The sequence below is a fragment of the Haliotis rubra genome, unplaced genomic scaffold, assembly GCF_003918875.1.
Source record: "Haliotis rubra isolate DU_JTF1 unplaced genomic scaffold, ASM391887v1 Scf254, whole genome shotgun sequence".
NCBI classification, from domain to species: domain Eukaryota; kingdom Metazoa; phylum Mollusca; class Gastropoda; order Lepetellida; family Haliotidae; genus Haliotis; species Haliotis rubra.
Window position 1 is genome coordinate 821,693 of NW_025766603.1, and position 27,033 is coordinate 848,725.

The 27,033-nt window shown below is 40.1% G+C and overlaps 2 protein-coding genes across 6 annotated transcripts; one reads left to right on the forward strand and one right to left on the reverse strand.

Annotated features, from left to right (window-relative positions):
* Positions 1-412: 412 nt before the first annotated feature.
* Positions 413-12,916, reverse strand: LOC124279661 (caspase-8-like). Its single transcript, XM_046715499.1, has 9 exons — positions 12,770-12,916; positions 9,155-9,252; positions 7,617-7,697; positions 5,830-5,976; positions 5,573-5,617; positions 4,995-5,069; positions 3,898-4,197; positions 3,367-3,544; positions 413-2,224 (listed from the first exon to the last, which is right to left on the reverse strand). The coding sequence occupies exons 2-9, from the start codon at positions 9,249-9,251 to the stop codon at positions 2,092-2,094; spliced, it is 1,056 nt and encodes a 351-aa protein (XP_046571455.1). The 5' UTR covers position 9,252; positions 12,770-12,916; the 3' UTR covers positions 413-2,091.
* Positions 12,917-14,728: 1,812 nt separating this feature from the next.
* On the forward strand, positions 14,729-27,033 carry LOC124279662. Of its 5 annotated transcripts, none has more exons than XM_046715502.1 (7): positions 14,729-15,080; positions 15,158-15,216; positions 20,229-20,310; positions 22,927-23,022; positions 24,277-24,411; positions 26,088-26,162; positions 26,544-27,033. In XM_046715502.1, exons 3-7 carry the CDS (start codon positions 20,229-20,231, stop codon positions 26,573-26,575), a joined length of 420 nt encoding a protein of 139 aa, XP_046571458.1. In that variant the 5' UTR covers positions 14,729-15,080; positions 15,158-15,216; the 3' UTR covers positions 26,576-27,033. The 5 variants fall into 5 exon arrangements, with proteins under 5 accessions (XP_046571458.1, XP_046571459.1, XP_046571460.1 ...); XM_046715503.1 differs by having other exon boundaries at positions 15,165-15,216; XM_046715500.1 differs by having other exon boundaries at positions 14,998-15,033; positions 15,146-15,216.

Here is a 27,033-nt window from a genome sequence, read left to right on the forward strand (position 1 = left end):
TGACAGTATCGTGTACAGTATTGTGGACAGTATCGTGTACAGTATTGTGGACAGTATCGTGTACACTATTGTGGACAGTATTATTGTGGACAGTATCGTGTACAGTATTGTGGACAGTATCGTGTACAGTATTGTGGACAGTATCGTGTACAGTATTGTGGACAGTATCGTGTACAGTATTGTTGACAGTATCGTGTACAGTATTGTGGACAGTGTTGTTGACAGTATCGTGTACAGTATTGTGGACAGTATCGTGTACAGTCTTGTGGACAGTATCGTGTACAGTATTGTGGACAGTATCGTGTACAGTATTGTGGACAGTGTTGTCAGGAGTATTATCAGCGGTATTGTCAGCAGTATTGTGGACAGTATTGCGGACAGTATCGCGGACAGTATCGTGGACAGTATCATGGACAGTATTGTGGACAGTATCGTGTACAGTATTGTGGACAGTATCGTGTACAGTATTGTGGACAGTATTGTTGACAGTATTGTGGACAGTATTGTTGACAGTATTGTGGACAGTATTGTGTACAGTATTGTTGACAGTATCGTGTACAGTTTCGTGTACAGTATCGTGAACAGTATCGTGTACAGTATCGTGGACAGTATTGTGGACAGTATTGAGGACAGTATTGTTGACAGTATCGTGGACAGTATTGGAGATACTGACCATGGATATCCCTCTCGGTCTGCTCCTAAGGAATCGTTTGTTGTCACCGATATCGGAACATTGTTATAACGCAGTACAACCGATATCCCGTTGGTGCAAACTGAATTATTCTCTTTTGATGAATTTGGTGCAAGTTGTGAAAACAAATGAAAAATACCCTGCAAGATTTACGACTGTATCAAAATTCATGATTTTATTACGTTTTGCATGCAAAATATATACTGACACACATTGAAAAAGCAAAACCCATTTTTGCAATTTCTAACAAAGTTTTGTGAAGCAATTTCATTTACCACACGAAAATATAGTGATGTGAGGTTGCCGAATAAAACCATATGCACATCTGGGTCCGAACCCTTTTCGTGTTTCTGTCATGGGTACAGTTCATGAAAACACAACTCTGGCATATTCCTTGGACCTGTTGGGGTGCATGATCATCATGACATACACATGCAAAGCCAGGTTTTGGACGCATAAAAGGCACTATGGTTCAACCGTTTCACTAGCAGTCACAAAATGCCACGGCTCAGTGAACAGCAGAGGGAACAAGCTATCGGGATGCTGTTGGTGGGAACATCACAAAATGAGGTCACCCACCACTTCGGAGTGAGCCCATCCACCATCAACAGACTCCAGAATCGTCATCAACAAACTGGAAGCGTCAGTGACCGTCCCTTACCAGGACAAACTCCGGTCACGACGGCACGTCCAGACCAGCACATCCGACGAGTTCACCACAGAAACCGCTTTCAGACAGCAGCAAACTCACCTCGAAACACCGTAGGACGCCACATCAGCGCCATGACAGTCATTTCACGTCTTCAGGCTGTGGCACTAAGGGGCCATATCGGGAAACGTCATTACGTAACGTCATCGAGTCAACAGACTCCTGTTTGCACAGCAACATAGCCTCCAACCACAATGAATCTCCAACCAGTGGGTGTTTTTCAATGGGTCCATGTTCTGTGTGTCATTTGCAGATGGCAGACAACGCGTCTACAGGCAGCAACATGAACATGAGCTTGGTCCCGGATTCATCAATGTCAACGTCAACGTCAGCCAAACAACGTCGCTGAGTTGACCCTGGCTTTACAACAGGAGTGGCAGAACATCCCCCAAGCACCTGTTCGATGTTCGTGCGAATCCATGCAATGTCGACTCCGTGCATGTGTACAGGCTAAGGGAGGTCACACTCGCTACTGACGGACGTCAGGGGGGTCTGTGTGTGACGCTTGACGTGTCAGTCATATTGGCGGAACTCTTGCAATCATTTTTTATGAATTTGGTTTTGCGTTTTCAATGTGTGTCAGTATACATCAATTATTTTTATCAAATTATATATTTTGTAAACAAGGCTTCAACGGCTGCTCATCCTTAAGCTGATGAATGATCGGGTGGTCGTGTAGCAATGGTGTCCATCAAAAGTAAAGCTTTTTCCTCAGTTTGGTCCAAATGTCGGGAAACTGGCTCCACTTTACCCCTTCTCGGTCATAGACACCTCGTTTTCTGACATTTTCGTTCACCATCGTCATGATGCTCAACAGATCCTCCCTGGAAACACAGACCTCTCATATCAACAATCTGTAGTATTTCTCGTGTAATACATATACGTCCAATCGATTTACAGTACGTTAAGTTACGAATTACTACGTTTTACAAAAATAATGTCCAGAAATGTTCAGAACTGAAGTTCCATGTCATGTATGAATTACGAGGATTGCAAGAACTGGTCATTGATACACACATCGTTATAACGTCTACTATATACTGACATACACTTGAAATTCGCGTTTGGAAATTGTGCCAACGTCGTTCCGAAAATAACATTCTATATCTCTTCAACCTAAGTCTGTAATGTAAATCCGTTTGCTTTATAAAGCCCCCTGAACAGTGTTCAGTAATATCAAAGGGTAGCTTTATGGGGAAGGGACGCCTAAAGTGACTGAGGTCTTAATTGTCTTCTCGGTCCTCATCCCCAATGTGTATTTCTTTGTAGGTCGGACGTTCTATATATTGAATAATCACCCCATGTAACGTACGTCATTTTTGTAATGGATGCATCCAATTTGGAAATGTCCTTGACGTGACGATAATGAAACCTTTCGACAACTTTTCCGAGACCTAAAGTGTGGTAACCATGATTGAACAATTTTTGAGTATGACGTTCTTTCATAATAGAATGAGACCCGTGAAGATCCGGGGTAGAGTAGGTTTTCAGCAACCCATGCTTGCCACAAAAGGCGACTATGCTTGTCGTAAAAGGCGAATGACGGGATCGAGTGGTCAGGCTCGCTGACTTGGTTGACACATGTCATTGGTTCCCAATTGCGCAGATCGATGGTCATGCTGTTGATCACAGGATTGTCTGGTCCAGACTGGATTATTTACAGACCGCCGCCATATAGCTGGAAAATTGCTGAGTGCGGCGTAAAACTAAACTCAGTCACTCACTCATAGTAGAAAGATCATGCGCGTATAACTAAAAACTGTGAATTGTTGACACCAAAGACTGAATTTGCTAGAATATTGCTTGCAACAAATGGCACAACTGCAACGTTAACGTCATCAACCCCTTTGACAATCTGGGTTACGTAGACGGCTACAGTGTTGTGATATCTTCGGTTTCTCTGAAAAGGCTTGGTCTTACAAAACTAGACGAGTGCAGTGTTTTGCCACTTATGAACAGTACATACCTCTCGCCTTGGTCCATCATGACGCTAATGAACTCTTGGGTGTAGATGTTCCCAGACTCATTATTTCTGTAGGCTCTCTTGTACTTCTGTGTCGAATAGCCCACGAAATAATCTATCAGTTCAGGGTCACCATCTTCATCGGGGCTTGATAAATACTCTGATAGGGATTTCAATGCGGCTGGAAACGTGAATACTCTTTGTAAATCTGACATGCTCCAAAATGTTACTCAATCGTAAAGACTCTTCCGAGGAAACGTTGTCATTTCCTGCTTGATGTACATGCAAATGAATATCTAGAACTAACGCTTACCCATACAGAAGGTGTTATATGTCCTAACGAAGTCAGAACTATATGATAACATTTTTACGTTGATGTCAGTATTTCAAAATATTGTTTTACGGGATCGTGTTCTACATAGAAAGAGTATAATCAAAATAACATTGAACTGAAATTGAAGTCTTTCACGGTTGATTTTGTTTCAGTGGCAAAACCTCATTCATTCAATAATAAGGAAATAAACAAATACACGCCTTTTATGGGATCCCCTCTTCGGCATGAGTCAACGAAGAACAACTTCGGTTTCCCTGCAAGCGTTGGACAGTGTTGATCACTAACAGCGCTGATGAACTCCTTCAGGGGTACCTTCTTCCCATCTGAACCGAATAGAACGCCATCCTCGCCATGGGTCAGTACAAAGCAGACAAAACAGTCGTACTGACTGTGATCCTTCCCCGCCACAAAGCGAACTTCTTCCATCATGCCATTTGCCGACTTGTCTTTCCTGTATAATATCTTGAAGTGAAACTTTTGGAATAACTCCTTCAATGGTTCTGTAACAAGAAGTCATACAGTATATGCCATCATATCTTTGTGGCATTGTATTATCATAATTTTATAATCCAGTGCAATAAATGTCTCATATAATTGATTTTTTGAATCGATACACATTGCCTTGCTAATTGATCCTTTGAAGGGACGTAGGGATAGCCTAGTGGTTAAATCGTCACGCCGAAGTCCCGGGTTCGAATCCCCACATGGGTACAATGTGTGAAGCCAATTTCTGGTGTCCCCCGCCGTGATGTTGCTGGAATATTGCTAAAAGCGGCGTAAAACCATACTCCTTTAAAAATACTAATGTACGAATTAATGTACTGAACTCCAAGCCATTGTGATGAGCAGAATATACAGATGCAATGGTATCAGTGTATACAATGTTGTTCAAGCCACCTGCAGTAGTATTCGAAAACATCGTTAGTGAATTACACGAGCAGTTTATGGTACTGAAAGACCACGGACTGTAATCGGACTTAAGATGGAGTGAGTGGGTGAGTTTAGTTTTACGCCGCACTCAGCAATATTGAAATATATGGCGGCAGTCTGTAAATAATCGAGTCTGGACCAGACAATCCAGTGATCAACAGCATGAGCATCGATCTACGCAATGGGGAACCGATGACATCTGGCAAACCAGTCAGCGAGTCTGACCACCCGATCCGGTTAGTCGCCTCTTATGACAAGCAGTTACTGAAGATCAATTCTAACCAGGATCTTCACGGGTTCGACTAAACATGGATTTGAAGTAAGTGGCGAGATTTATATATGGTGTCTTAAACATGGAAAATATTACCTGCTATTTCCTGAGCAGAGTGAAGTGATGGAATTTCTCCTTCAAAATTTATGTTGTTTATTATTAGGCACAGTCCTGAGAACATACAACATGTCAGTTCAGATTACCATTTCAACAGACAGTCATATGTTATAGAGGTAATGGCACGAACAATGGAACCTCCTTATGGGTATCAGAATATATGCAGCATGACATCTACATACATTCTACTATAAATTACGATACAAAGCCGTCGATATCCTGTCTAATACAAATAATATGCCATGGTGAAAAACGCTTGGGACTGTGGAATTGCGAATTACATTGACATCCCGATTGAAGTATGTTTAATGGCGAGGCGTGTTTTGTAACAAAACCCTTTTTTAATCAAATGCTATTCGAGACCTCCGACGGAGCATCCAGTCAGGTATATATATATATCGGCCTGAAAATACGACCATATATCTGGAAGTGTACCTTCACAGTTCAAAGAAAATTTAAACTGACGTTTTCACATCTTGGTTAGGTGAAGTTAGGTTGCACTCAGGCTTAAGACCAAACAATATGATTAACGCTATTCTGTCGCTAATGCTTTTTACCTCGTGGAACCGCTTCCATCTTGTATCGCCCTGGACCTACAACAGCTGCAAAATATTCGAAGGCAATGCATGGAGCTTGTCATTATTATGTTATCTCCCGTTTACTCTAACAATAGGGGTGCTTTAAAATCTTTAAGGAACGATACAAAATTGACTATTGTATGTAACGTTTAGGAAAGGTGATTTAGCGAAACAATCGCTGACATACTTATATGAGCATCAAGTTCAATCAGAATACTGTCTGCACTGAGTGGTACCTTTTGCTGCTGAGTTTACCGCTTGCCAGGCAGTTTGAAAACCCCTCTCTGTAATTTTCCACGCAGCTAACGCATATGTGCTCACTCCTCCTCCTTTGTTGGCTGCCACGTCAACAGTTGCTCCATCTGGCAAAGGCTTACCATCGTCTGACAACAAAATATACCTTGCTATGAGACGAAAGTAAGACACAAGTGTTGGTGTGTTATCAAACTATGGTAATCATATTTCTTTCAGAATTATGCTTTTATTACACTTTAGTTTCAATAATCAGTTTTGTTGGCCTGTTGACCTTAGAACTGAATATATACACAAATAACGTAGTTGAGCATCCCCTGATATATCTCTCGATTGAATGAGCCCCGGTCTTAACCCTTTGGAGCATATCTGGGACATCATTGGTCGTCGTGTGCAACAAAGGGATGCGCCTGTACAGAACCTGGCCCAATTGGAAGCTGCTTTACATGAGGAATGGCGTAGACTGCCCCTTCAGAGGATCAAGTACTGACTGACTGAGTTTAGTTTTACGCCGCTTTTAGCAATATTCCAGCAACATCACTGCGGGGGACACCACATTGTGCCCATGTGGGGATTCGAACCTGGGTCTTCGGCATGACGAGCCAACTCTTTAACCATTAGGCTACCCCACCGCCCCAGAGGATCAAGTAACTGACAGGGGGGTATAAGGAGGAGAGTGCTGGATGTCATACAGTCACATGGAGGTTACGCTTGGTATTGACCTTGAATCGTGTAAGACACGCAAAATGACATCTCAAATGTTCACATTCACCAGTAAATTCACTGCAAAACATTCCAGGGCCATACTTATACTGAAATGGTTTTGCATGAAACTCAGTGGGTTTTTTTGCGTGTGTTGAATGTGGATTCAAGACCCAAAATCCTTTAAGTGATAAGATAACATCAAGGGAAGCCATAAGTTAACTGGCGCTGGTTAGTAGTGGCAATGGGAAATAGAGGCCAGGCATCAATGATGAGTGAGTGAGTGAGCGAGCGAGTTTAGTTTTACGCCGCACTCAGCAATATTCCAGCTAAATGACGGCAGTCTGTAAATAATCGAGTCTAGACCAGACAATCCAGTGATCAACAGCATGAATCGATCTGCGCAATTGGGAACCAATGACATGTGTCAACCAAGTCAGCGAGCCTGACCACCCGATCCCGTTAGTCGCCTCTTACGACAAGCATGGGTTACTGAAGATCAATATTCTAACCCGGACCTTCACGGGTTCATCAATGATGAGATAACAATGGTGGTAATTAACAGTTGACAGAAATAGAAGCCAGGGATTAATTCAGGCAGAAATGATGATATAAAATGGTGGCACTTAACAATTCTAGCTTTATCGGCGACATTTCAGAATAACCATTGGTGATCTGATGAAAAACAGGTGATTATCACTTCAATTTCAAAACATAACGCCCTGTCAAGGTGGCGACATTTACAATGCATTCAATTGTTAGAGGCTTTATTCAGCACCTTTACTTTGCCTAAGCTGACAGAGGTCAACATCCAGAAACAGGATGATATTTCCCAAAGAATTCAAAACTCTGAAAAGTATTTGTGTGCATGATATATTTTGAATTTCATTTGGCTTCAATGTGAAGGTTGAAGAGGATGGCCATATATATATCCCCCTTTCATGATCGATGTTATGGACGATTTCGCTTATAAACATCGAACATGGTTTTAGTGGAAGATGTCACTGTGAATAACACCGTCGGGAGTGACGTGCTCGTACTGCCCCAAGATTTGAATTAAGATACATACCTCCAATTGATCCGAATGCCATAGACGTTTCACATTTACCGCCATCGTTAGCAGTTACAGTCATCCTCGAACCACGCGGTGCTACAGAATGAAAATCATAATGCAAATTTGTTAATTAAGTTCTTGAAAAGCAGTTAGAAGTTTCTGAATGAGCAAGAATTAGCTCTGAAACGTCGTGTAGTTGTTTTCCATAAAACGTGCCATGTGTTCAAATTTGTTAAAGTAGCTATAAGCGCCAAATATCTTATCGTCGCCTGAAAACCAGAATGTTCTAATTCCACTTTGGTGAAAATTCGGGTGTCCAGAGTAATTTGGGTGGCGTGTGCAATCTCCAGATAAAATTTCATGGTGGTGTGTACCTCGCAAAGTTCTTTCTTAATCAAACAACATGGGTTTATCTCTAGAAATTCAAGAGCTGTCCAGTGTTCTGTGTTACGAACTAATGGATAAGCTCAATTTTGTCACGTGACATAGATATAGGACGCTCTGGACCTGCGATCTTCTCTGGATGTCACAAGGAAATGGTTTGTATGTTTTGACATTTTCTTAAAGCATTTAAATATCAAGGGAATAAAATGTTACAGAAGTGATGATTGATATTGAGGATACCTTTATAATTATTATCATTATTGTCTCTGTAACAGTTTTATGAAATATCCCTTAAAATTTTGAAACAGAGATGGAACGATCTGGTTCTTTGCAAAGTGATTTTCTTACTATGTACTGAGGCACACAACGTTTTTAAAAGATGTATGCATAGGGTTTCTTTAGCAGCAGTCCTGAATCAATGTTGTCAATACTCAACAGTATAACAAGGATATTTTGTTTTCGTTTTAAATGAGCAAAATCATAAAATCAACATGGATTCCAATCATTTTGTCGTTTTGTTATGAGTCAAAGGATCATACGGGTCAGATAAACTCATGTTTTTCATCGTGGTCACCACGAGAAGTTTTATGTAGGTGTTGAAAACCTATCATTGCAAAAATACAGGGGTGCTTAATTAAGTTCTTGTGTATATTAACTTAATAAATTTATCCACAATGAAGACTGACTGGCTGACTGAGTTTAGTTTTACGCCGCTTTTAGCAATATTCCAGCAACATCACGGCGGGGGGCACATTGTGCCCATGTGGGATTTCGAACCCGGGTCTTCGGCGTGACGAGCCAACGCTTTAACCACTAGGCTACCCCACCGTCCCCACAATGAAGAACACACAAAATGCCTCATCAAAAGTCAAAAGGAAAGAAAATGTTACCTGTTAGTTTCGAGTTCATACATTTGCATACAAGTTCATACGTTTCTTTGCGACAATGGTCTCTGTATTCAGCATAATGACATTTACACATGTTTGATGTATGTCATAAGTTGTTCCCGGGTCACGAAGGGGACAGGGTTTATACATAATCCCTAGTTTTACACATTCACTGCAACATATACACACACCAGCATGCAAGTAGATGTGCCTTTACCTATTACACGCATTCTTATGTATCTGTATGGAGTGATCCTGTTTCCTAGTTGGATATATATTTACCTGTACGACAATGAAACGTTCCTGGTTCAAGCCACCATATAATAGCCAGTACGACTACGACAACAGCTGCTGGTATCCAATAGAATTCTGAATCCATGCTGAAAAAAAAAGAAAAATACTACCGTGATCTTTATTTTCAAATAACTAATATTTTGACACTGAAAGATTATTATTTTCCCCATCCAAACTAGCCAAAGGAAAATACTACCGTGATCTTTATTTTCAAATAACTAATATTTTGACACTGAAAGATTATTATTTTCCCCATCCAAACTAGCCAAAGGAACAAAAGAATAATAATAATAATAATAATAATGCATAATGCATTTATACAGCGCGTCATTCACTAATAAATGCTCTGTGCGCTTAAGATGGAAATTGACTGTTGAAAATATAATATGTTTTGAAGCGAGTCTTAAAGATGTTAGTGACTCGCTGGTTTTGAGTTCAAGCGGTAGCGCATTCCACTTCATTACTGCATTGAAGCGAACGACCTTTTGCCAAAGTTAGTTTTGATGTTTGGCACTGTCACTAGCATTTGGTTTTGTGATCTCAGTGAGTGTGAGGGCTGATACAGGGGCAGTAACTCTGCGAGGTAGTCAGGGGCCATTCCGTTGAGACACTTGTTCGTCATTACAATAGTTTTGTAGTCAATTCTTGCGGTGATTGGTAGCCAGTGTAAATCGTTTAGAATAGGAGTAATGTGGTCGAAGACTTTAGACTTTGTAATGATTCTTGCATGTATTTAGGAATGACTTTCAAGTGACTTTCAATCATACGAGATGCTCTTAAATGATTGAGCTTACTTTGCAGTATCGGTGGCACTCGTCAAAAACACACGCAAAGGAAAGCCAAGTGTCCTCCTGAACAAGGAAACATTGATGGTACAATAGACATCATATGCGTGTAATCAGTGCTAGATTTCTGACGGACGATGTACATTTACCGTCAGCCAGCCCGATGGTCTGGTAAACATTTTAGATAACATGTTCCATAAATTCACCATATCACAAATTCTATTTTTCAAATTGAGCGTTACATTTAGACTTGACTATTACTGTTTGAACATTGAACTATCGTAACGCAAGATCAAAGCACTGCGTTGACATATATTATCACTAAAACAGCGACACCCATAAACACACACGTCCCAGGTTCATTAAAGTATTCATTACAATTATTGTAAAAACATACCCTATCATTGTATTCTGCTCTTTCATCTCATTGCATTGTTTGTACATACTTAATTATATCTCCTTTTCCCTTGTATATACTCAATTTACATATCTTGCTTCCTGTACATCTATCTATCTATCTGTCTATCTATCTATCTATCTATCTATCTATCTATCTCTCTTTATATATATGGGGGCAGAAATGGGTTTCACATATTGTACCCATGTGGGGAACATTTTTGAGTGATCACATAAGTCGTGTCCCTTCCTCTTTTACTTTCCTATCTCTTCTCTGTATTCATTCCTAAGATGTATATCACTGAAATTGTATGTATGTAAATATTAGGGAGCGGGTATTTTAAGTTGGATAGCTTGTCCCCAATCCCTTTCACATTTGTGAATAAAATATGTTTAAATCAATCAAATCAATTGAACCCGGGTCTTTGGCGTGATAAGCGAACACTTCAGTATTTATACTGTACTGTTCACTATCAGCATTATCCAGCTGAGGGAGGGGCAAGAACTAGCCGAGAAACGTTGTGAAAAATAAATCAAGAAGTTAACATGTGTTATATTTGGGATTACACTTTCTTAGTAAAGTACAAATTCACTTACTTTTTTTGGTTGAGCTCCATCCGGGATTCGAACTCACACCCTCAATTGTGATTGTGTAATCAAATCAAGAAGTTGTTATCTATAAGATTTGTCTTGTATTAGAAGTATTCATTGTAACTAACAATTGAGTTATTTACTTTGAATTGTCTGGTATGGTTAAATCCATTTTGAACTTACCAGCCCGAATGTCTGGCAGGCTTTTTTTGGCTTATTTCATACACTGGAGTTCAATAGCTTCTTTCAGAGGGTTATCTAAATGCCGCCCTCGGGATCTCATGTATGATTTATCCATGATAAATCCTTTTTACTCTTTGAAATTACAGTCCGTTGGGCTCAAAAGCGGACCTATGAAATGCAATCAAAAACTCAAAAACTAATAAACATAACATACTCAATGAAACGCTGACTATAACCAAAACGCCATACCAACTCTGTGAGGTTTTTGCAGAATTTTTGTCCTAAAAATAAAAAGTTGTTTAACAATCTATCATTAAAATATTGACACAGTTCACTGTTTGTTACGAGGGAGGAGTGCAGAGAAAGGGACAGCCAGGTGTTCGAGAAGCACGTTCACAAAGTTATTTATTGATTACAATGTGCTGTGCCGTCTCCATCCGTTCTCGAACACCTGGCTGTCCCTTTCTCTGCACTCCTCCCTCGTAACAAATAGTGAACTGATTTTGTTTTGTTGTAATGTAAATTTACTTTTTGGCACAAGCAATGGTGGAAGAGTTTTCAACAACTACAGATAAGTATGTGTCATCTTGAAATCATCTAATGTTACTATCTATGCCTTCAACTATATCGTTGGTGTAAATAAAGAAAAACAGTGGGCGTAAGACATATCCTTGCATTACTCCAGCCATGACTGGTCCTACATGTGTGTTAGACCTATAACTGTGAATAACCACCCTTTGAAGTCAATTTTCTCAATAACAATCAAACCATTGCAAAAGATTATCATCAATACCGTATGATTTAAGAACAAATATAATACCCTTGTGCCAGACGTATTGAAGGTTTTTGCTGTTTTGCTTCTCCTTTTCCTCTTTTATCGTTTCGGCGTATGAATTAATATTGGACATGTGATTGGATGTACGTACACATCTGACAGTGCTTTGCTCTGATATATATCTGGAGTCATCTGTTGCCGTATGAATTAAGAATTGAAACATTCGCTACAGCCTGTCCTGTGCCTTAAACCTACATTCACCCGAAGTGTGTATTCTGTCAACATGGTGTATTACAACGTAGTAATTATAACCCTGACGAAAACTTGTGCTCAGGATTCCTCTATTTTGTTGTCTGGCAATTGGGGCTGGTTTTGTGTAGGGTGACGCTGATCTGTTTCTGCCCTAACGATTATTAGGATAAAGTTTGAAAGTGTTCACCCTCCCTCCTACATAAGGTAACGGTAATGTAACACATGTACTGGGAATTGTGAGCTGGAGAAAGGAAGCCTACAGCTCTACTTATCACTTGGTGGTCATTTGCAACTTGTATATGTGTAATGTGAGCTCCACTCATTGCGCGATCCCCGACATGAAGCCTACATTGATCTCTGGCGCATAACAAATATCAGCTTGACACGCAACATATCATACGATTGATAATGCTCACTGTGTAATTGTCTTTTTTTTGTGCATAACACCGAAGGCGCTGTTATTTATGTTTTCTCACTGAGCTAGTTCCTCCATCGACTTATACGTGTCAGTATAATCAACATGTCAAATCCTTCTGCGTCAATATTGATTTCTCACTGGGCTTCCTAAAGAAATTCAGTAACATTACAATTTACTTTGTTGTGCAATTTAAGTCAACATACCTGAATTTTGTCTTCCGAGGTACTTTAGGGAAACCTAAATAGTATCCCGTGAAGGTTTTGTATGAGGCCTGTGAAAGTCCCCTGTAAGTTCTTTCAATGTACGGAGAAGGTTGGACTACATTTGACGTTAATTTCCAAGAATTGTGATTGATTAAACTTCTTTTTAATTTCTCTCACAACGTTTCGAGACCATTCAGGTCCCTTCATCAGTCATTTGTTATTTCTCGAAATCACTCCCTAATATCATTCCACATGATTACATGACTTTGGTTATTTGCCTTGTGCTCCGATATAGCTGACTTATCATTTTGTTTGCATACTGATGACTTGTGTTCAGCAACCCGGGTGTTAATGGGCCTGAGAGTCTCGCCAATATATTGATCGCCACAGCTGCATGGTATTTGGTATACACATCCTCTAGGGTTGGGGCTTCCATTTACCAAGATCCTCTACCATTTGCCCGGAGGTACAGCAATTAAGACCTCCTCCGGGCAAATGGTAGAGGATCTTGCAACGGAAGCCCCAACCCTAGAGGATATGTATACCAAATCACCATGCAGCTGTACGATCAATATTTGGCGAGACTCTCAGGCCAATTAACACCCGGGTTGCTGAACACAAGTCATCAGTATGCAAACAAAATGATAAGTCAGCTATATCAGAGCACAAGGCAAATAACCAAAGTCATGTAATCATGTGGAATGATATTAGGGTGATTTCGAGAAATAACAATGACTGGCGTCGGAAAACTACAGGAAGCTGTCGAGATAAGGAGACATAAACCAGCAATTAATCGTGATCAAGGTGTATACCTGCCAATGCGTGGGATCTTGATTAACTTTTTGATGAACTTTGATGAACTTTAGATACAAGAAAAAACGAGTCTACTATTCTTTTGGAAAGCCTGCTATCAATAACCTTTGTGTAATTAGCAGTTGTTGTGTATTGATAATTCAACTTTCAACTCATTATGTAACTAACTCCCTTATACAGTACTCCCCAGTGCACTGTGATGTCATTTTGCATTGTGACGTCATAACTCAGTAATACGTCATAGCGACGACGTCATAGTCCTAACTGCCAGTTCATGATGAAGGGACCTGGAATCTCAGAAACGTTAATGAGAAAAATTAAAAAGAAGTTTAATCCATAAAAATATCTTGGAAATCAAAGTGTTACTTTACAAGGAAGTTTTAGGATCAATATCAACCAGCTCAGAAGAGATTTAACCAGTCCTTCTTAAATACTAAATAGACCGTGCCAATGGACACGTTATCTGAATATTTTCTTTACCCTTCCATTGGGCTGGCTGGCTGTAAAATTAGACCGTCCGGCAGAAATCTAGCCCGTCTTGGGCGGTCGGACGGGCCTTATTTCATACACTAGTAGTATATTATAACCCTGACGAAAACTTGTGCTCAGGAGTTCCTCTATTTTGTTGTCTGGCAATTTGGGCTGGTTTTGTGTAGGGTGACGCTGATCTGTTTCTGCCCTAACGATTATTAGGATAAAGTTTGAAAGTGTTCACCCTCCCTCCTACATAAGGTAACGGTAATGTAACACATGTACTGGGAATTGTGAGCTGGAGAAAGGAAGCCTACAGCTCTACTTATCACTTGGTGGTCATTTGCAACTTGTATATGTGTAATGTGAGCTCCACTCATTGCGCGATCCCCGACATGAAGCCTACATTGATCTCTGGCGCATAACAAATGTCAGCTTGACACGCAACATATCATACGATTGATAATGCTCACTGTGTAATTGTCTTTTGTGCATAACACCGAAGGCGCTGTTATTTATGTTTTCTCACTGAGCTAGTTCCTCCATCGACTTATACGTGTCAGTATAATCAACATGTCAAATCCTTCTGCGTCAATATTGATTTCTCACTGGGCTTCCTAAAGAAATTCAGTAACATTACAATTTACTTTGTTGTGCAATTTAAGTCAACATACCTGAATTTTGTCTTCCGAGGTACTTTAGGGAAACCTAAATAGTATCCCGTGAAGGTTTTGTATGAGGCCTGTGAAAGTCCCCTGTAAGTTCTTTCAATGTACGGAGAAGGTTGGACTACATTTGACGTTAATTTCCAAGAATTGTGATTGATTTAGTAGCTTTGAATTCGGGGACACGTTCTAGTTCAATGCGTCAGCAAACGTTCTCGAGGAATTGCGTCTATTTATAGACATGACGTGTCATGAACATGAAGGTCCGTGTTTCCGTAGTGCGGGTGTCTGTTTTCAAATGTGTAGATGCAGGTGCCGTAATACAAGTGTTTGGGTACAAGTGCCTAAATACAAGTGTTGGGGTACAAGTGCCTAAATACAAGTGTTGGGGAACAAGTCCCTAAATACAAGTGTTGGGGAACAAGTCCCTAAATACAAGTGTTGGGGTACAAGTGGATCTAACGTTAAACGAAGAAGAGGAGGATTACATCTTCCCAGGTAAGGCAGATCATACAATTAGGATCACAAGAGCTGAACGTATGTGCTACATGTTAAGAGCTCGGTTATCAACACCGGTAAATATAAATTGGGAAGTCGGCGTGTATTTTGGGACAATTGCGACTTCTCTTTGTCATAATTATCACAATGGGTATTTTTAAAGGGATGTTGATTAGTATAAATCGGGGTTATTGCAATATCAGCTTGAGCTTCAGTCTTTCTTTTAATTTCAAAAGCATGCCTGGGTAAATTCTACATCAGTATAGACTTGGGTCATTGCGATATCACTTTTGCCATACGGCATTTCTACATCAGCAAAACCTTAAATCATTTCCGTGCAGCTTGATTAGTGGTTTGATAACTATTGTCTTTTGTCATAATCTATATGTCTCACAGAGTACACTCACATGTATGGAGATGTGTCTCACAGAGTACACTCACATGTATGGAGATGTGTCTCACAGAGTACACTCACATGTATAGAGATGTGTCTCACAGAGTACACTCACATGTATAGAGATCTGTTTCACAAAATTTACTCACATTTATAGAGATGTGTCTCACAGAGTACACTCACATGTATGGAGATGTGTCTCACAGAGTACACTCACATGTATAGAGATGTGTCTCACAGAGTACACTCACATGTATAGAGATCTGTTTCACAAAATTTACTCACATTTATAGAGATGTGTCTCACAGAGTACACTCACATGTATAGAGATGTGTCTCACAGAGTACACTCACATGTATAGAGATGTGTCTCACAGAGTACACTCACATGTATGGAGATGTGTCTCACAGAGTACACTCACATGTATAGCGATGTGTCTCACAAAATTTACTCACATGTATAGAGATGTGTACAGAGTACACTCACATGTATAGAGATGTGTCTCACATAGTATACTCACATGTATAGAGATGTGTCTCACAGAGTATACTCACATGTATAGAGATGTGTCTCACAGAGTATACTCACATGTATAGAGATGTGTACAGAGTACACTCACATGTATAGAGATGTGTCTCACAAAATTTACTCACATGTATAGAGATGTGGACAGAGTACACTCACATGTATAGAGATGTGTCTCACAGAGTACACTCACATGTATGGAGATGTGTCTCCCAGAGTACAATCACATGTATGGAGATGTGTCTCCCAGAGTACACTCATATGTATAGAGATGTGTCTCACAGAGTATACTCACATGTATGGAGATGTGTCTCACAGAGTACACTCACATGTATAGAGATGTGTCTCACACAGTACACTCACATGTATAGAGATGTGTCTCACAAAATTTACTCACATGTATAGAGATGTGTCTCACAGAGTACACTCACATGTATAGAGATGTGTCTCACAGAGTACACTCACATGTACAGAGATGTGTCTCACAGAGTACACTCACATGCATAGAGATGTGTCTCACAGAGTACACTCACATGTATACAGATGTGTCTCACAAAATTTACTCACATGTATAGAGATGTGTCTCACAGAGTACACTCACATGTACAGAGATGTGTACAGAGTACACTCACATGCATAGAGATGTGTCTCACAGAGTACACTCACATGTACAGAGAATTGTACAGAGTACACTCACATGCATAGAGATGTGTCTCACAGAGTATACTCACATGTGTAGAGATGTGTCTCACACAGTACACGCACATGTATAGAGATGTGTCTCACAAAATTTACTCACATTTATAGAGATGTGTCTCATAGAGTATACACTCATATATAGAGATGTGTCTCACAGAGTATACTCACATGTATAGCGATGTGTCTTAATATGGACTAAACCCTTCGGTTTACAATAGAAACACAACCTTTGAGTATATTCAGTGTTATCAATAGCGACCAGCTACAATTGTATCTAAACTGTGAAAGGACTAATCTTAAATGGAAAGGAATATGATAAGATAGGCACTTATCAACATCCCGTCAGTATTCCCGTTAACCAGCAAATACCGGCAATAGACCGGTTATGTTAGACAAGCACCGGTATATTAAATGACTGCCAGTCCAAGGGACCGGCTGGTTCAACTCACTTCAGTAATATAATTTCTGAAATAATCAATCATTCGAAGTACTTTTTAAAACATTGAATAATAAATGTCGTCGACTTTTGAAATATACAATTTACTTACGCTGTTTTTGTTGGGAAAGAGAAACTGGGCTATCCCCATTAGCTATTTTAGCACATGGTAGTAGCCTGGAATCAAAATGTTTCTTATTGCGTTTCACTTTGCTTCGAGCTACATAAACCGGAAAGCATGGCGGACAAACTCAAGCAGACGATTTTGAGATGTGTTTTCGAGGGTGGGTAGGGGTGGGGGGCGGCAGACGCTGATACGGGTAAACGAAACAGTCACGACACTGGTGACATAAAAAAAAGTTTCTAAAAGGAATACAGAAAAAGATGGCGGTAAGAAAGAGATAAACAAATTCTGACTGTGGCAGACTTTAACGACGAACGTGAATTTAAATGGTTACTTTACGGTCCCGAAGTAAAAGGTGAACATGGGAAAAACTTGCAAAATATGTGAAGCTGCGTCAAAATCGAATGATTTTACCAAAGGAGGGATCAATATGCAGAAATCTGCCCCTAAAATGTATGCAAACAGTAACTAAAAAAACACACACACTCTACCTACTCTCTCTCTCTCTCTCTTTTTTTCTCTCTCTCTTTCTCTCTCTCTCTTTCTCTGTTTTTCTCCCTCTCTCTTCTCTCTCCCTTTCTCGCTCTTCTTTCACTCTCTCTCTCTCTTTCTCTCTCTTTCTCTCTCTCTCTCTCTCTCTCTCTCTCTCTCTCTCTCTCTCTCTCTCTCTCTCTCTTACACACACCTCTCTCTCTCTAGAATTTCTCTGACTGAAGTATATTTAGCTCTCCTTTCTCGCTCTCTTTCTCAAGCTCTCTCTTTCTCTGTTTTTCTCTTTCTCTCTCTCTCTCTCTCTCTCTCTCTCTCTCTCTCTCTCTCTCTCTCTCTCTCTCTCTCTCTCTCTCTCTCTCTCTCTCTCTCTCTCTCTCTCTCTCTCTCTCTCTCTCTCTCTCTCTCTTACACACACCTAGTACATATGTGCAAAATTGATGACCCCCTACCTCTCCAGAACAATCTCAAGATGTCAAAATATTTTCTAGAATATCGTACGACTCTGACTGAAGTATATTTAGCTTTGCGAAATCTCCGCTACATGATATCACCGTTTACGGGAACTTTAAAAGATGCAGCACAGAATTTTCAGGTTTGAAGCAGCCGTGTGCTGTGAGATGGTTGTCATTAAATCAAGCAGTTCGATCTACGAGACTTGACTGCACTAGTGACTGAGCTGGAGGAGGAATCTACACTAAGGAAAAAACCCTGTAGCTCCTGGACTTGTAAAGAAAATTGAGGCATTTTCATTTGTGGCAACGGTTTCCATGTTATCAGACGTTTTACCTTACATGGAGAAACGTGTCACAATGTTCCAGAGAAACGAACTGAATCTGTCACAAATTTTGGATTCTACTATTACGTATTGCGAAGGATTATTGACAGAGATAGGCACTCGGGAACAAAGTTTTCTTGACAATTATGCTGACGTAAAATTTCGTTACGTTAAACTTACTTACGCAGACGAGCATTCAAATAAAGGACAGGATTTATCACGGCATTGAAAACAAAAAGGACAGGATTCATTGAATATGTTATCGATTCTCCACATTGAGAATGAGGATTCCCTTACTGTAATCTACTCACTTGACCAGGTTTTCATCAAAAGTAAATATCCCCAAGACCCGGAACAACTTCTCAACTAGTGACGATTTCCTCGCCTTGCTGTTGGAACATTTCAGCCCCCATTGGCCGAGAAGAGAATGACGTCAGTGTGCCCTTATAATATACCACTATTCTAAATTCTAAAACTAAAATTTTATTTTAGGCTTTTTGGGTAAAGCAGTAGCTGTAATCAAAAAGATTGTTTGACACACAAACAAAACCAGTTATTCTCTACTGCTCAGAGATATTAGGTTACCATGTATGGGTAGTAGAAAGATCCCATACACAATTTTGTAAGTATGTTTTGGGTGTTGGTGTTCATGCACAAATGTTGCTGTCGTGGCTGAATGTGGTCGTTATAACATCTACTGTGATTCAATTATAAGATACATCAAATACTGGCGTAAATTATTTAGTATGGAAGAAAACAGATACCCTAAACAATGTTACCTAATGCTACAAAGAATAATGGATGAAAATGGACGCAAGTCATGGGCAAGTGAAATTAAAAGATTAATCTGCATCTGTGGTTTTAAGTATACCTGGGATTTTCAGAACATTGTAAACACTGTTTTATTTATTTCACACTTCTCCCAAAGGGATAAAGATTGTTATACTCAGTCTGTTCCTTCCATGTTAAATGACAACTTTAATTAAGATTTCTACTCTACCAGAACTTTTAAAATGGAATCATACCTATTGACAATAAATAATAAAGATTTAAGAAGATGTGTTTCACTTTAAAGGTTAGGTGAATTAAAAATAATTAAGAATACTGGTAGAAAAGAAGGTATACCCTGAAAATAACGGTTTTGTCCATTTTATGAAAAAATGCTTAAAAGATGAGTTATATTTTATGCTAGAATGTCCGATATATAATTGGTTGCGACTAAAATATGTGATGAATATTAAATATGTAAATACGATTGTCTAGTATATATTCTTCAAACTGCCAACCCTAAATGTATAGCTCTTTATGCAAACTTTATCAAAGACGCGTTCATGGTACGTTGCTCATCACTGTAAATGTATCTGGACATATTTTCAACGTAGATGCACATATGTTGCTGTTGTCAACTTGAGCACCTTGTGTGTATATATCTTGCATTCATATTGTACTTGGGCCTGTGGCCTTTATACTGAATAAATTCTATTGTTAACACCGCCCCCTATAGGGTTTGTTAACTGTATGAAACATACAGGCTAATTTACGGATTAAAGATCAACCTGTGTTGCAGATGGATTTCTACATATTTATTCTGGCCTTCTGTTTCCTCCTGGTGCTGTGTTTCCTGATTTCCAGATGTATGGATAACATAGGTGAGTATACCCGTAGTGCAGATCAAATGACAAGAAATGACACCGTGCTAAAATGCATCATAATTGCCCCTGTTCACCCAGCAGAAAATGGGTACCCGGTGGGATAAGTCATGTGACTATGAACCTTCTTGCGCCTCACAGGCTGCTTGGGTTATCTTGGGAAATAAGGGCTATACGAATAAATAACATTATTTATTATTATAATAAAGGAATATGTAGTAATGTCTTCGCAGTACATAGCTGCAGCAACATCTAACTAAACTTTCAAAATTTAGAACAATACACTAAAAACATTGCATATCGTTTAAAATATAACTTGACAATACATACAGACCCGTATTAGTTCATGTGACATCGACATGAAGGTCCGGGTTAGAATTGATCTTCGTAAGAGGCGACTAACGGGATCGGGTGGTCAGGCTCGCTGACTTGGTTGACACATGTCATCGGTTCCCAACTGCGCAGATCGATGCTCATGCTGTTGATCACTGGATTGTCTGGTCCAGACTCGATTATTTACAGTTACTATTACTTAGTGCGGCGTAAAACTAAACTCATTCACTCACTCATGTGACATCGAAAAGAAATCCAGCATCTTAGATGGACTAACTATAGATGCTAGACCAAGAACAGTGTATACATTCTCTTCTTGATTCAACTCGTCTGCAAAGAAAAAAACACAGATGGGGTTCAAAGATTTATGAACACTAGACAGCGAAAGCAATACTAAAGGATTAGGTCTGTAAGTAAGGTAATGCCGTCCCGTGTGTCTGTTATAACACCAGCTGTAACACCTTGGATTAGCATTTTAAACAACCTTATCCCCTGTTTGTTGCTTAACGGTACACATGCATCAAACTTGTCAGCCAGCCTTACCACCCGAAGGTCAGTTCTAGCCCACAGGCCCTCATGTCTTTTCGAGGATTAAAGATTAAAAAAATATTTAAAATAATGATAGTAATAATAAAAAGATTTTTGAGATGACCAGTGACTCTAAATGCCTCGCAGTATAATTGTACTCAAAAAGATTTATATATACTCATAGGAACAAATAAGGGAACACATGGTATGTATTGCACTGTGAGTGAAATTCTGGAAATATATAAAGAACTTGTACTTTCATGTTTCCCCTTATTCGTTTGTATGAGTATATTATGTTTTAAAGTTATTATAAGTGTTACAATCTTTAATCCTCGCGACCGCCTCCGTGGTGTAGTGGTTAGAGCGTCCGCCCGGAGAGCGGAAGGTTGCGGGTTCGATCCCCGACCGCGACAGCGTCATACCAAAATTTGGTACTTCTCGGTCCCTGCCTGGCGCTCGGCATTAATGGGTACAACAAGGACTGGTCGGCTCGGAGTCAGTATAATGTGTCTGAGTGGGGTATTCATGCTTCACTGCGGCATGGTATCTCAGTGGGCTAGCACTATAAAACCAGCTTAAGTCTGGGCTAGTACAAGCAGCCGCACATACATATACGCATGCATGCACGTCGTCATATGAGCGAAATATTCTCAAGCACGACGTAAAACCCAATTTCACCTCACCTCACCTTTAATCCTCGCAAAGACAGGGCCTGTGTTATAGCCCGCATCTTCACGGGTTTTAAGTATAGGATAAAAGACGAGTCCGAGGTTTGGTTGAGAATGTAAAACCTCAGGGGAAGGAAATCCCGAGGGCGCGTTAGCGAGGAGGAGTCTTTTATCAAACTTATAAACCGTCTAAGACAACAAAAATTACATATGTACTATTTTCAATTTGTGCATGTACTGAGTAGAACAACATTGATGGAACAGCCCGCAAATGATGGAACAGCCGGTGTCAACTGGGATGCGACTGGCAGCCAACACCTTGCCCCCCACGCGCACTGCTCGTGCTCTGCACGCGCTACCCGTGTCCTGCACGTGCGCTGCCCGCAGTACCTGTCTTGTGAGAAACACATGGTTCATACTGACAAACAATCTCATTCCTCACAGCGATCCTTCGTAGCGTAGTGGATAAAATCGCCAAGCTAGAGAGCGATGAGTTGCGGATTCGAAACCAAATATCGCCACTAAATATTGGAAGTTTTCAATAATGAGACATTTTACAATCTGTCATAGCAAGATAAAGTTGTGTCAGTAATAAATAATGGTCATTTGAAAACCTCATATCAGGGTATGAGGTTTTACAACGACCATTGTAAAACTTCGTACCTCGTATGAGGTTTTACAATGGTCATTGTAAAACCTGCAATCGTAAAACCTCTACCGAGGTTATTCCATAATGCGAAGCAACTGCAAGGACAATGGCCAACATTGGCCATAGGTTTATAACATGCCTAAGTAAACAGACTATGAAGGTGCGTCGTTTGCACGTTAAGAGCACATTTATATGCAACGCAGGGATCAGTTACTGCCAAATAGATAATGGCAATCAGAAAAAGTCAATATTTATTTTTAACAATATAGGTTAATAACAATATGTATCAACAACACAGCAACAGAGATCTGTCTTTAAAAATTATACCTGTGTGCAATAACATCAGTCACCAACAATATCTCTCTGAATCAAAAACTTAAGTTTTATAAAGATGGATCAAGATAAGTGTGTGCATGTGTGTTTACTTTGTCTCTGCAGCAACATCCACAGCAACAAACAAGGCTACCGTGGATGTCACAGGGAAGCAGGCTGAGGGACACTCCAAACACGTCGCCGCCACTGGGATGAGAGCTGGTAAATTCAGATTTGGGATATCTCTCTCTCTCTCTCTCTCTCTCTCTCTCCTCTCTCTCTCTCTCTCTCTCTCTCTCTCTCTCTCTCTCTCTCTCTCTCTCTCTCTCTCTCTCTCTCTATGCAAACAGTAAGTAAACACACACACACACACACACACTACCTTCTCTCTCTGTCTCTCTTTCTTTCTCTCTCTCTCAGAATTTATTTCTGTTATTTGTCTGTTATTTATTTACTCTGTTATTTGTCATTTTCCGATCACAATGATATTCACATCATATCACATTAGTGTTAGCCATAGACCACGAAGCACTAGTGTCAAGATAGGTCCTGTATATGGTCATCTAGCTTGGATACCCCGGATATAGCTTTGAAGTAGCTGTGATGTAGCTATGAAGTACCTGTGAGTACCTGTAAATTAGTTGTGATGTAGCTGTGAAGTACCTGTGATGTAGCTATGAAGTACCTGTAAAGTAAGCTGTGCTGTAGCTATGAAGTACATGTAAAGTAGCTGTGATGTAGCTATGAAGTACATGTAAAGTAGCTGTGATGTAGCTATGAAGTATCTGTGAAGTACCTGTAAAGTAGCTGTGATGTACCTGTAAAGTAGCTGTGAAGTACCTGTAAAGTAGCTATGAAGTAGCTGTGATGTACCTGTAAAGTAGCTGTGATGTAGCTATGAAGTACCTGTGATGTAGCTATGAAATACCAGTAAAGTAGCTGTGCTGTAGCTATGAAGTACCTGTGAAGTACCTGTAAAGCTGTGATGTAGCCATGAAGTACCTGTGAAGTACGCGTAAAGTAGCTGTGATGTACCTGTAAAGTAGCTGTGATGTAGCTATGAAGTAGCTGTGATGTACCTGTAAAGTAGCTGTGATGTAGCTATGAAGTAGCTGTGAAATACCAGTAAAGTAGCTGTGCTGTAGCTATGAAGTACCTGTGAAGTACCTGTAAAGCTGTGATGTAGCCATGAAGTACCTGTGAAGTACCCGTAAAGTAGCTGTGATGTACCTGTAAAGTAGCTGTGATGTAGCTATGAAGTAGCTGTGATGTACCTGTAAAGTAGCTGTGATGTAGCTATGAAGTAGCTGTGATGTACCTGTAAAGTAGCTGTGATGTAGCTATGAAGTACCTGTAAAGTAGCTGTGATGTAGCTATGAAGTACCTGTGATATAACTGTGATGTTACCATGACGTAACCGACATCAATGATACTCTTTTCCCAGTATGTAATGTGTCAAGCGGATGTTTGTTGCAGATAACAGTGATGATGCCTCCAAAGCATTGAGAAATACAGGGAAATTAAACGTGGTCGGACTAAGGAAAGGAACGGCGGACACCGTCGAAGCCACCGGGTTGGATCTCCGGAGAAGCCAACGTCGCCCAGAGGAAGGTCTGTCATACATGTATCCGAGCCACGCAATGAGAGAGAGTGTGTGTCATGAGACTGTGAGTGTCACATGTGAGAGAGAGATAGAGAGAGGGGGGGTACATGCCACACCATGTCATGTGAGGGGGGGTACATGCCACACCATGTGTGAGAGAGAGAGAGTGGCATGACACAGTAAGGTTCATGTGAGATAGTGCGTTCCACACCATGTGAGAGAGAGTGTGTCGTGAGGTAATGAGTGCCATGTGAGAGTATGCCACACCATGTGATCATATCTTAGCATGGATAACGTCCACATTGATCATATCTCACTATGGAATACGCCCACATTGATCATATATCAGTATGGAATACGCCCACATTGATCATATATCAGTATGGACCACGCCCACATTGACCATATATCAGTATGGACCACGTCCACATTGACCATATATCAGTATGGACCACGCCCACATTGATCATATATCAGTATGGAACACGCCCACATTGATCATATCTCACTATGGAATACGCCCACATTGATCATATATCAGTATGGAACATGTCCACATTGATCATATCTCACTATGGAATACGCCCACATTGATCATATATCAGTATGGAATACGCCCACATTTATCATATATCAGTATGGAATACGCCCATATTGATCATATCTCAGTATGGAACACGTCCATATTGATCATATCTCACTATGGAATACGCCCACATTGATCATATGTCAGTATGGAATACGCCCACATTGATCATATCTCACTATGGAACACGCCCACATTGATCATATCTCACTATGGAATACGCCCACATTGATCATATATCAGTATGGAACACATCCACATTGATCATATCTCACTATGGAATACGCCCACATTGGTCATATATCAGTATGGAACACGCCCACATTGATCATATATCAGTATGGAACACGCCCACATTGATCATATATCAGTATGGAATACGCCCACATTGATCATATCTCACTATGGAACACGCCCACATTGATCATATCTCACTATGGAATACGCCCACATTGATCATATATCAGTATGGAACACGTCCACATTGATCATATCTCACTATGGAATACGCCCACATTTATCATATATCAGTATGGAATACGCCCACATTTATCATATATCAGTATGGAATACGCCCATATTGATCATATCTCAGTATGGAACACGTCCATATTGATCATATCTCACTATGGAATACGCCCACATTGATCATATATCAGTATGGAACACATCCACATTGATCATATCTCACTATGGAATACGCCCACATTTATCATATATCAGTATGGAACACGCCCACATTTGTACTTTACTAAGAAAGTGTAATCCCAAATATAACATATGTTACATTTGACCACTTTCTAAATGGCATTATGTAATCATCCACGATGATCATATATCAGTATGGATAACGTCCACAGTGAACAAATGTCAGTCTGGATACCGTGAAATATCCATATTTACAGTTTCTAGTGTCAATGTTCGCTAACACATGATATTGACCTCTGAGACTGTTATACATGTGTGTTTGCTCTACGTCATCAAAGTTCAGATACTCTCCCCATGCATGGTATGATTTGAAAATTGATATTTTAGGACATTGGGTCCTATTTTTGTACTCTGCATAAATTCTTTCACCATGTCTGTCTTGTCTTCCAGGAGACGGAGACCAAGAGAATATATTACTTACAATTCTAAAGCTTTTGCTGCCTGATTTCATCCAGCGGATCTTCGGTGAGTGCAGAGAGGATTGTTCCTTCAGAACCAAAGTGGAGTTATGTTGGAAAAGTGACTCTCCCGAATTCAGTAAGGGTTACTCTGATACAAAGGGGATTTCATTGGGGAAGTGCAGAAAGGATTTCTTCAGTCCTGTCTGGTTTCCTTCTGTGCCATATAGGATTTCCTTCTGTGCCGTATAGGATTTCCTTCTGTGCCATATAGGATTTCCTTCAGCCATGTACGGTTTCCCTATATGCCAGTATGGGTTTTTAGGCGCAGTTTGATTTCCTTCACTGCAGTGATGTTATTTTTCGGGCCAGTAGGGGGGGTGTATCAAGTACTGTTATAAAGTGATCAAAAACGCTGAATCATGTGCAGATTCCATGCTTATTTCAGGCGCACTGATGGGAAAACGCAAGGGTGACTGACAAGCCTGGGCCAACATGTCGGAGAGTGCATCCCTCCCTTGAGCGAAGTGTTGTGAGAGCGCCCCCTCCTGGAGCCCTGTGAAGGAGAGTTTAAACCCTTCCCCACCCCTACAACCCGAATCCTTATTTCAATAAATCCTCAAAAGATGCACTATAAACACACGTAAACGCTACTAAAATGGAATATGCTTCAAGTTATTTTATGTTCTCTTAAGTTTCATATTTTAGTATTATTATTTGTGCTTTTAAATTATTGTGTAATGTTTTAACGTACTGTTGTTATTTGAGTGCTGACACATACCATTAATTAAAACTGTATTAACTCCCTGAGGAAGTATCACGTGCACATTCGAGAATCATGACAACATATTTTGTATTAAGTGTAATAGTTGCGATTGTTTGTGTCAATGCCTTCAGTATGTGTGTTTAATTTGAAATGAAATGTGACGTTGCTGCTA